The sequence below is a fragment of the Protopterus annectens genome, chromosome 5.part0 (assembly GCF_019279795.1).
Source record: "Protopterus annectens isolate FY-2018-M chromosome 5.part0, PAN1.0, whole genome shotgun sequence".
Lineage (NCBI taxonomy): Eukaryota > Metazoa > Chordata > Ceratodontiformes > Protopteridae > Protopterus > Protopterus annectens.
Genome location: NC_056735.1, coordinates 391,905,413 through 391,917,585, shown reverse-complemented (window position 1 = coordinate 391,917,585; position 12,173 = coordinate 391,905,413). Strand labels below are relative to the sequence as shown.

The following is a 12,173-nucleotide window of genomic DNA, read 5'->3' as shown; positions in this document are numbered from 1 at the left end:
TCTAACGGGTACTTAGCCAACTTTGATTCGGTCTGAAACTCCGACTTCAGAAAATTCCAGAATGCCAACCTGCACTCGCAATACTGCTTCTGCATCGGACCATGCGGCAAAAAAGACTGAGGATATGACGTCGGTCATGCGCATTTGTACCCTGACGTCCTGACGTCAGACTAATGCGCCCTGACCGACGTCAGCCTTATACTTTGGTATTCGGGCCGACTGGGACAGCGGACTACCCAAGTGTTAGGACTGCAGCAATGTGGGATGAAGAACATCCAGGACTGCAACAGTGAATACACTCGAACATCTACATTTATGGTAAGTGTACACAACTGTACTATGTTCTTTGTGTTTCACTGTTGCAGTCATCACACTTGGGTTGATTCCCAAAGCTGAAGAAAAGGGTGGAGGCAGTCAAGAAGACTGGGGGCTGGTTAGGATGCCCTGCAAGACTCCGGTGGCAAAGCCTGCCCTGGATTTGGAGAAGATAGGCAGGTGGTAATGCTTGGTGAAGGTATGAACAGAAGTCCATGTTGCAGCCTCCAGGATGTCCCTGGTGGGGACTCCTCTGAGAAAAGCTGCAGAGGTGGAGGTTGCCCTGGTGGAATGCATCCTGACCCCCTTTGGGGGCAGTTCCCCATGCTGTTTGTAGCAGAAATGGATGCAGTGTGCTATCCATTTGGAGATTGTTGGTTTGGATATGGCCTTGCCTTCTGCCCCTGCTGCAAAGCTGACTAGCAATTGGTCAGTTTTTCTAAAGGATTTAGTCCTATCCAGATAGAATCTGAGCTGTCTGTGCACATGTAGAGAGTGCAGAATCCTTTCCCCCTTGTTTTGTGGGTTAGGGAAAAAGGTGGGCAAATGAATGGATTGGTTGAGAGCCACACTGGACACCACTTTAGGCATGAAGGATGGGTTAGTCCTGAGGGGGACCCTGTCAGCATGGAAAATGATGATGGGCTCTACAGCCATGAATGCTTGTAGCCTGAAACTCTTCTAGCTGAAATGATGTCCTAAAGCAAGGCTGTTTTCCAAGAGAGGAATTTTAACTCTGCTGAAGCTGCAGGCTCAAAGGGGGTAGGCTGAGCTTTTCCAACACAAAGTTAAGGTCCCAAGCTAGGGTAGGAGCTCTTCTGGGTGGCCTTAAGTTGTTAGCCCCTCTTAGGAACTGTTTGATGAGAGGGTGTGAAAAGAGAGGTGTTTCTGTGCTGTAATGAGCAGGGATGACAGAGGCATGAATTTTAATAGAAGAGAAGGATAGACCCCTGTGTAGTAGGTCTGCTAGGTTATTCAGGAAGAGAGGCAGGGAGAGCTGTGCTGTTTTGGCTCCCTTAGCCTGGTTCTAGGTGCAAAACCTTTTCCACTTGTCAGCATAGGATTTTCTAGTGCTGGGGCGTCTGGTCTCACGTAGAACATCCAGGACTTGTTTGCTTAGGCTGGCAGCTGGAGGAGAGATCTGGGAATAAGCCAGGCTGCCAGGTTCAGGGTCTGCAACTGTGGATGCATGAACTCTCCATTCTTCTGGGCCAGGAGTGTTGAGATCTGAGGTAGGTGCCATGGTGGCAGGGGTAACAGGCTGAGCAGCAGTGGGTACCAGTGCTGGTGTGGTCAGTCTGGGGCAATCAAGATTGCCCTTGGTTTTTGCTCCCTTATTTTGAGCAGTACCCTTGAAATGAATGGTAGAGGGGGAAATGCATAGATGGAGAGGTTTACCCATTGGAAGGATAGAGCATCCACTTTCCAGGCCTTGTTGTGAGGTTCACTAGTGCAAAATTTGATGATTGGAGTTGGAGGCAAAGAGGTCCACTTTTGGGGTGCCCCATTTCTGGGTTACAAGGTTGAAGGTTTTGTGGTCTAGCTGCCACTCGTGTGGGTCTAGCAGGTTTCTGCTTAAGTTGTCTGCCAGAGAATTTAGGGAGCCTGGCAGGAATTGTGCTAGCATTTGCATGGCTGAGGCTGTGTGCCAAAGGGTCATGGTGAGCCTACAGAGAGGGTAAGAGCGAGCCCCTCCTTGTTTGTTGATATACCACATCACTGTGGTGTTGTCTGTTTTGATCACTTGAGGCCCCAGGGAGAGTAGGGGTTTGAAAACTGTCATGGTGTGCTGAACAGCTAGCATCACTTTTTGGTTGATGTGCAGATGAATTTGATTTGGGCTCCAATGGCTCTGAATGCACCTGCCATCCAGGTGTGCACCCCAAGCATAGTATGATGAGTCTGTGGTGAGGGTCTGGGCGGCGTGGGTTGTGAGAAGGGAAGTCCCTTGTTGTGGTTGCATGCTGCTGCCCACCAAAGAAAGTCTTTCCTTAGACAAGGTATCATAGGTATGACTGTTTCCAGGTCTTTAGCGTGTTGACACCAAAGGCTTTTTAGGTACCATTGTAGTTTCCTCATATGCAGTCTGGCATATGGAATGAGTAGAATGTAGGAGGCCATGAACCCTACAGCTTGCAGGATTTTCCTTGTGGATAACTGGGATCTGGTGGCTAGTTGAGAGATGTAGCCTCTCAGGTAAGCTTGTTTTTCTGGAGTAAGGAAAGCCAACTGGGATGCCCTGTCCAGGCTTGCTCCCAGGAATACAATGTTTTGTGTGTGGACTAGTTTTGATTTATTTTAGTTGAAAGTATACCCCAGGGAGGTCAGTAGGTCCTTTACAATGGTCAGGTGCTGTAACAGCCTTTCCTGACTGTCTGCCTGAATCAGGCAATCATCCAAGTAGGGGTAAATTTGAAAATTTCTTTGTCTGCAAAAAGCAATGGCTGGAGCAAGTCATTTTGTGAAAACTCTGGGAGAAGTGGATAAGCCAAAGGGAAGCGCAGAGAACTGAAAGTGCATAGATCTTGCCCTGAAATGCAGATATTTCTACAAGATTCCCTGATTGGGATGTGCAGGTAGGCCTCTTTTAGGTCTAGGGTGGCTAACCAAGCATCCTTGGAAAGCATAGGAAGACGCTGCTGGAGGGTGAGCATTTTGAATTTTGGTATCACCAGAAAGGTGTTTAGAATGGATAGATCGAGTACTGGTCGTCAGGTACCCTCTTTTCTGGGTAACAGGAAGAGTCTGGAATAGAAACCTTGGCCTATCTGGTCTGCAGAAACATGCTGTATTGTCCTCATGGAGAGCAGGGAATGGACTTGCTTTCTGGCCTCTGCCCACTGGTTCAGAGGAAGATCCGGGAACCCTTTTGGGGATGGCAGTGTGTGGAAATAAAATTTGTATCCCTGGGACACTATGTTGAGGACCTATCGGTCATTGGTAACAGAGGCCCAGTTGTTTGCAAGGAAGGATAGTTTTCCTCTTAGGGGCACAAGCAGCTAGGCAGAGGTAAGGGGTGGAGCTGTAAAATCATTGTGGGTTTTTACCATAAGGGGGTAGCTTAGCACTCCCTGTCTTTGAAGAGGAAGAACTCCATTGCTTAGATCTTTGCATTACCCTGGGACTGTTGTCTGGGGGGGGGGGGTCTGCTTCCCCTGGGTCTTGGCTGAGCTGGCCTTGAGGGGGCTGGAAAGGACGAGTACTTGGAGGGGCAATGTCTACTGGACCTAGGAGGCTGGACCTGTAAGAAGTTCTTGACTGTCTGTATTGATTTAGCTTTTTCTTCCATCTTTTTTAAGACCTTTTCTGCCTTGGTGCCAAACAAATTGTCTTTTTTCAATGGTGCATCCAATAATTTTGATTTGACATGGTCTGGCAATGTCTATTCCTTAAGCCAAGCATGCCTTCTAAGGAAAGAACCAGTGACTGCTGCCCTGCAAGATGCTTCTAGGGTTTCAAAGCCACATTGCAAGGTGTGCTTAGTAACTTGGCTTGCAGATTGCATAAGCTCTTGTAATTCTTTATTTTCTGCACAAACAGGAATGGAAGACATTTTTTATTTGAGGCGTTCCATGGTATGCTGCTGATATTTCAGCATGTGGGACTGACAATTTAGTGCTCTAATGGCAAGAGTTGCAGAGGTGTAGACTTTTTTACCCCATCTGTCTATAGCTCGGGAATCCCTGTCTGAGGGGGTGGGATTCTTAGCTGAGGTTGCTTTAATTCCTTTAGGTCCTTGGGAGTTGACCTCTGGGTCAGCAGTAGGATTTTTGAAAAGGAATTTGTGAGAGTCAGGGAGTCTGTAGTACCTGTCAGGTTTCCTGGGAGCAGGAGGGAGGGTGTCACGAGTCAAACTGGATTCCATAAAAACATCATCCACAACATCCAGGACAGGAGGAATGGCTAAAGGTCTGTGCTGTAGTAAATCTAAGAATTTCCTGAGTCTCTTTTTTGACTGAGGGTAGTCCTGACATTCCCATTAGAAATGCTCCCTTAAAGTATGTAGGGTTTCACCAAATGAAAAATCCTTGGGAGGAGAGGCAGAAAGAATGGATTCTTCTGCATCAGAATCCTCATAAGCAGAGAGGGGTTGCATGTCTTCATATTCAGAAACCTCAGAGTCATCGGACTCCTGTTCAGATAAAACTACTGGGGACAAGTCTCTTTTTCTTTTGGAAGGGGTAGCCTGGCTTCCCCTAATAAGCAAAATAAGGTCTTCCGCCATTTTAAGCATTTGAGATTGAGGCATGAAAGCAGGTACCTGAGCTTGAGTCGCCATTTTTTAGGCGTAGTTCATACCCTGGGCCTTAGAAACGCAGTAGTTTTAGAAAGAACTGAAGACGCGAAAGAAGTCATCGGTTTGTGTCGAGTATCGGTAATGTGAAGAACTTGGGAGCTGGCGCCTGTTCAGTGGCTCTGAACCCATCCAAGGTAGAGAAATCCGCAGGATCCTTCACATCCAAGGTAGAGACATATGCAGGATCCTTAGTCGAAGAACAGTCTCGCTGCATACCGGACTCCGAACCAGTCTCGGTAGTGGCCTGCAAATCCACAGAAGTGGGCATCAGGGGCTGCGAAAGCACCTCATTGAGGACCGGAGAACTGACGACTTGCTTAATGGAAGCGTCATCGGCAGTTTTGGACCTGTGCAGTCTGTCTCTGTCTTTATCCTTACGTTTTTTCTGAAGATCGGTAATCGGATGGCTTACCAAAGCCATATTGGAATACGAGGACTGAGAGCAAAAGCATTTAGCTACAATAAGGGCTTGACGACGTATAGTTCTGGTGCTGAACAAAGCACAAAAGCGACAGCAAGGTAAGTCGTGGTCTGGGCCTAAACAGGTGACGCAGTAAGAATGGAAGTCTTGGTGTGTTATTTGCTTTCCACAGGTGAGACAATGGTTAACTTTTTCTGACATCTGTTAGAGCAAGAAAAAAGGATCCCCAATGGGGTACTTAGGTTTAGAAGACTTCAACTTCAATTCGGAAATGAAAACTCAGGTAGAGGTCAACCGGCACTCGTGCAAACTGCTTCTGCTTTGGGCTCCTTGGCAAGAAAGGCTGATGTAATGGTGTTGGCTGCCTGATTTTTTTACCACTGACGACCTGACGTCAGTAGGGTTGCCAGCTGTCCGGTTTTTGACCGGACTGTCCGGTTTTCTGTCAAAATGTCCAGTTAGAAATTTCATTTAAAACCGGACATGTGAAGTCCGGGTTTTGTGCCACTGTTACATAGGCGCCGAAACCATAGAGTGAGGGGGAGGAGCGCCCCCCACTTTTACAGCTGCAAAACGATGGTATGGTCCAGTACGTCTATGTGTGAGTGTGTTCCTGCTGCCCGTGCAATTTTAAAATAAAGGACAGTACAGCTTTCATCATGGAGAGTTTACATATGCCGTCTGAACTGCCCAAGTGTTTTTGTTGCTTCCAGGTAAGAGTTGCTGGGGGGGGGGGGGTATGCTGATGTTTTGTGCTGACATACGCTGCTCCATGTTCACAAGCAGTGTTTTATTCAATCTGTGGTAAACGCTTTCATTTCTAATAGCTAGCGCTTACGGGATTGAATAAAACACTGTTTGTCGACTTGGAGCAGCGTTCAATTTATTATTTTACATTACATTAATTAGTACGTGGTGCCAATTGTTTCGAGTCCAGTCACTCTCAGTGCTCAATTGGTAGCGCATTTGATTTGTAGTAGGTAGAAAAAAATAGGGCCAGTTACCTTACTCCTTGTAATCAGAGAGGTGCCACAAGTGTTTCAGCTGTGCTTAGCCCATATAGGAAACATCTGAGAAGACTGCTTGAAATCGTTAAAGAAATTTTTGAAGAGGAAAATAACACCATTTAAAAATGTTTTTGAGCAATGTGTTAGTTTGCAGGACAGATTAATGCTGGTAATGCCAATAGTAAAGCAGCATGTGTAGACAAGCCAGGACATGAAATAAATTTGTGGCAAGAGAAGCTCACTATAGAGTCTCTCAAGTACAGTTTATTTAATGCAGAAATGAAAACAAGCACATTTTTGCTAACATTCAATTTCCGAGTTTGTCAGTCTAATTCTAAAGTCTCTTAATGAAACGCTACAATATCTACAATTTTAAGTTTACTTTTGCTGTTTACTTGCAATCAGATTCATTTGGTCTTTTTAACAAGGCTATTAGTATGCCATATTTTTGTTCTGCTTAAAAAATATGTAAGTCTGGGCAGATCGGCAAACACTAGCCACTGCTCTGAAATCTGTTGCATTTGAGGATGTTAAGAAACTTAGTAAGAGGAATGACTGTGGTAAGTCTGAAGCTTGCACAGATTATTTTAGTTATAAGGAATACATTAAAAATATTTATTAGTGGCTTGTTGAGTACAGAGCTTTCTGCATGCAACAACGTTGCAAATGTACAACAGCGATGAAGCCCATTTTACCTTGCAAGTGCCACTGCTAGCTTACTGATGACAGCTATGAAATGGAAATGATTTTCCAAACTGCTGCTGTTGCTGTTAAAAAAATGTTGTTTTGCTTCAACTGCACCTTTATATAGGATAACAAGCCTTCTGAAATCAGCTAAAACCAGCACTGAAAACAAAATATTCTTTTTTCAGTTGTATGAAAGCCTTACAGTGCTCAAACTGGGAGTTGGCCACACTTGTGTCATCAAAAAAACTGAGTTCAAAAGGTTTCACCTGGTTAAAAAAATGTGACATAGAAGTGTATACATTTTCTCTAACCATTGAACAAAACGTACACCGTAACACCTATCATCAGTGCCTTAAGACACTTTGATTTGCTAGACTTATCGCACTCTGACTCTCACACAACTACTAGTTGCACACCACTAGTCCACTATTCTGAAAAATAATGTACACGAAATTCTGTCATACAGTTTTACTCTCAGTTCTGCTGATAAACATCTTCTTTTGATAGTTAACAAAATCATAAAACACTAGGATTTGGAACTCCATTCTCCTTCTAATCAAAATCGTGGATAACTAAGGGGGTTGGGAGGGTGGCCTAATGGTCAAGGTGTTTGTCTTACAAGCACAAGGTGCAGGGTTTTAAGTCTCACAAGGAATAATTGGATAAACTATAAACCTATCAAAATTCAAAGTGGAAATTAAGCAATTCTTTCTAGTCATTATTAGGTCCCTGACACTCCTAGATAAAATTACATTCTTGAGTATCCACTCTCCTTCGCCCTTTTGGCGTCCTTTTGTACTATTTTCTGCTGTTGATGATATTGTATACAATGCATATAGTATTATGACTAGCGATAATTTCTGTTAAACATAAATCACAAAATGGAAAAAGTGTAACAAACTAAACATTAGACAAAAATAATTTTGATCATAATGTGCATTATATCCACTAGCACTTTTCAGTATTATTACCATGCCATGCATGTAAATTACATAAGACTTTAACTTTCTTACATTGTTTCTGCATTGCTGGCAAGCTTTTGCCTTCATTTTGCTTAAATACACCTAATATCTCTGTTCTACCCATGTATTTTTTTTCTTTTTCTGTATTAAATTCAAACAATTATATAAAATGATGCAGCATACGATTCCGCAGCAGCAACCGTTACATTTAATGTACTCAAGAGTCTTACTTATACTTTTAAATGACAAATTTCATAACTTCATCCAGAAATATCTAATTCCAGTGTGTGTGTGTGTGTGTGTGTGTAGTGGGAAAAATTGTACCATCTGGTACGGAGTGTTAATGATGAAGTAAGGATAACATTGCTTACTGTGCCCCTATTCTCAATACATCAATAGGAGTAGATTATTCACCATACGGCTCTGCAGGCATCTGGAACCGAAAAAGAGGGCGTTCTCATTAGCTGATGTCACTGTGATGTCACAAAATGGGTGGGGCATGGATGGGAGAGGGGGTGGGAATGGGTGGAGTTACGGGTGATGCGAGGGGCGTGACCTTAGTCTGGTTTTAGCCCCAAAGAAAGCTGGCAACCCTAGACTTCAGTCCTGGAGTGACAGCAACTGATGCAGAAATACTAAGCCTCTGGTATTCAGGCCGACTGAGGGCTACACCTGGCAGGATAACCCAAGTGTGATGACTGCAACAGTGAAACACAAAGAACATGGGGGTAAACTTTAGTTTTTTTACTCACTAATCCAGAAAAATAACTGCCTGAGCTCGAGAAAACACAATCCCGACCATCTTGTTAGAATGGCAAATGAGATCTAAGGTAATGCAATGGCCAGTGAATTATGGATAAGGGGAGAAGCTCGAGAATCGGATCCAAGAATCTAGAAATAAGTGGCCAAGTCAGATCCAAGACCCATTTGTTGAGGAACGAATGAAAATGACAATATCAGATCACAGGAGTATACAGGTGCATAGTGCTGAAACATTTATGTAAAAAAACATTTGAAAGGAAAACAGAGATAGTAGCACTTATTGGTAATGGCAACTTATGGTCAAAATGGTCATTAGAAACTAACTGCAATATATGCAGAACATCTGGTTTAAAACAAGAATGTGGCATTCTCTTCAAAGTAAGAAATGTAAATGCCAACAAAATACAGAATGCTGCTGTGACTTCAGGTCTAAAAATACTTATTTCTTTATAAATGTGAGATTTTCACTCATTTAAAAGTTCTGGCAAAATGGCATCAAATTGTTTCTTTTACATTAAAATTCAAGATGCAACTGCTGTTTTATCACTGAATCTAGGATCCCAGTCAAGCCGTAATTTATAGGTACCTGCCATAGCATTATTTTATAGAAAGTTTAAGAAAATGTATCAAACAATTTTGGAGTTACAACCCTTTATAAACAGGGACCAAACAACTAAAAAACAGTACTTTAAAGACAAACTTCTAGAAAATGATCAGAAGTAAAAGGGTAAAGCATATAGTTTTTGCAGAGTGTATATGAGAATATCAACATTTTCAGACAGATGCACTACATTTTTACTAGATGATTTTAACTACTTCTTATTCAAAATTACTCTTTACTTTTTAACATTTTCCACAGTTCCCATTCTGATATACAAACTGAAAACTTGCTTCTTGCAATTAAATTTGCTTTTCTAGGGAACCCCCATTAACAAAATAGCAATTTACTCTTCATGCACGGACATCTGTTTTTGTCTTTTTCCTGTTTTCAAAATAGGAAAAATATTCTGATTCCTACTTGATTCTGAGACTTCTGCTGCAGGACTCTGTTCTGTGCTTTGTGCTTTAAGGAAAGTTTCCTGGTCATTTGGCTTGTTATGACTTCCACTGCCTCTAGAACTTGAAGTTGTGCTGCTCCTAGTAAAAAAATAAAAGGCATTTACTATACTGTAGAACACAATAATACATTCCGTATTTCCATATGTATTAGTAGGGTTTTACTGCATGATGGGCAGAAAGGAAATCAGAACTGGAAATCGAACATAAAAAGCCACTGTGCAAAGATATCCTGTAAAATGTACAATGTCAATTTAGGCATGTGTTTTGATGTCCCAAGCACACACAGCTGGAGATAATATTAAAGGTGCAATTGCCATCAAAACTTCATCTAAACAAAGACTGAAATAACTTGCACAAATGAATATGATTTTTCAGAAGCTAATACATTTTCATCTTCCTGGTCAAAGTACCTTATACACATAAAAATCCTTAAAAAGGAAAAAGCATACAAAAGTCAAAGTAGACAGTATTTGGAATTACACTTTTAACGTAGCACCCTCAAAACAAAGTCAACAGAACCCATAGTGTTATCAAGATGACCAACATATGCAGGTCAGATTGATGTGGCCCTGGGAAAACTTGCACAAGTTAAAAAATTGGTTTAGTTGACATCCCGGAGCGTACAAATCACATCACACAGAAAATTAATGCATTTTAATTAATCCAAATAAGGGTGACATATGTTGCTGCAAATAAATGGATAGTCCTGTAAAGTTTATGTACACAGCAGGGGCACTGCCACCCTCATGTTCACCTACCTTTATCAATAAAATAAAAGCATAAAGCTCACCTACTTACTAATGTATTATTACACAGAAACTGAAATGGCTACTTCATATAAGGCGTGACTGCCATCCTTCTTATGTCACAAACAGGAAGGAATCTGGAATGGACTAGGAAAATACTAACCCCAACAGAAATTGTAATCTTTGTATGAGCATGTGGGTATTCTTTACATCAGGAAGCCAACATTGTGCGTGTGTGTGTGCGTACGCGCACGCATGTGTGTGTGTGTGTGTGTGTGTGTGTGTGTGTGTGTGTGTGTGTGTGTGTGTGTGTGTGTGTGCATAACAGTTAAAACATCTGTACTTTTTGTAGTCCATATAGCAATAAAGGCAGTTCAATTAAAGTAGTAAGTATTCTGTTTGTCTATTTTCTCTTTACCCATATTCCATGAATGCAAGCGTGTGTACTATTTACAGGTCTGTCCATTTCTGCATGAACTGTTCAGTATATAAACTATTTCAATATAAATAAATGCTGTGCTAATATAAAAGGCTATTAAAAACAAGTGTTTCAGAAGATGTCACTGCTGGGCATGACTGATGGTGTACATATCACTGATAGGTGTGAGTATACTAACTCTAGGGAAAGAGTTAGGCAGGGTTTACTACTGCATAACCAGTGGGGTACTACAGTTCAGTTTAAATATATCTGGTCAATTTATCCTGCTGTTACAGGATTTGAATACTCATGATCCTAGTTAACCAACAGTCCACATTCTCTTACTAATGAGCAGAACTGCCTTATACCAATCCTATGTACTCCTGGGAACCTCCTGTGTGTTTTATATCGTTAACAAGTGCTGCCAGTATGTGGTACCATAAGGTACATGTAGGTGCTGTAACAACTTATTCCAAAGTCTTGGGAGCCACTGAGTTACAAACCTATTTTTTCTTGTTTTTAATACATACTTACTGTTTAACAGTAAATTATCGAATGTTATACTGGCTTTACGAAGCTACAGTTTATAAGCAGTTTCAAAGAAAGAACAGTTGCATGTGGCACACACAGTAACAGATGGCTTGAGTGCCCATTCCTCATACTGCTGGAAGGTTTATACATCCTTCTCATACAGCATCTTTGGTATGTTGGCCAGGCACATGGTGTTCTTGGCAGGATACTTCTCATATGTAATCAATACTGCAACAGTGATTAAGGAAGAAAATCTTGAGAATTCTTTGCAAGTAGCTGTGACACCAATAACAAAACAGCATTCAGTAAGTACTATTACATACCTTGAACCTGGTACAACTAATGTGAGAGCCAAGAAGAGGATATGCCACTATACACCTTTCAGACCAAGAGATGTCATCCAAGTCCCATGAAGGAGAAGAGGAAAGACAAACAAAAGCTAGCCATGTTGAATTTCTGTACTTGAACATGTTTACTCAACGGAGAGAGATTTATAACATTCCTCCATACTCCACTACCTTTCAATGAGAATGAAAAAAAAAAACTCTGTGTAAATCTTCTTTTAAGACAGAGAAAAACATGTTCTATCAATCATTTGGTCAGCAGTGTTTTCAAGACAGGCTTAGTTATTCTTAACAAGGAGTTGGATGCCACTAGAATTTGCAGAAGAAAAGCCTTTCTTCTCCATATGCTTTACTTGTATTTCAGCTCACTTTTTAAATGTTTAACTATATCACTAATACTTAACTTACATACCTATATAAGAACAAAGTACTGCTGTGTTAGGAACTTACCATAACTGCACATTTCCAAGTATGTTCCCTTTTGCAGTAATAACTCTTGGGACTTCTAAATAAGCTCTTAAAATCTATTCTGACTTACAAAGCTTAGCTTCCTTACTCCTCCTAAGCTAGGAAGACATCCTCTCAAACAGATGTTAGGATGTCAGTAATATAAGAGGGATGTCC

General features: G+C 41.8%; 1 protein-coding gene across 3 annotated transcripts in view; it reads right to left on the bottom strand.

The window, feature by feature from the left end:
• Positions 1-12,173, bottom strand: part of DCAF6 (DDB1 and CUL4 associated factor 6) — a 2,031,218-nt gene that overhangs the window by 663,635 nt on the left and 1,355,410 nt on the right. For all 3 annotated transcript variants that reach the window (XM_044072358.1, XM_044072359.1, XM_044072360.1), the window contains one exon: positions 9,470-9,588. In XM_044072358.1, coding sequence (XP_043928293.1) covers positions 9,470-9,588 — 119 coding nt within the window. The remainder of the gene's footprint in view (positions 1-9,469; positions 9,589-12,173) is intronic.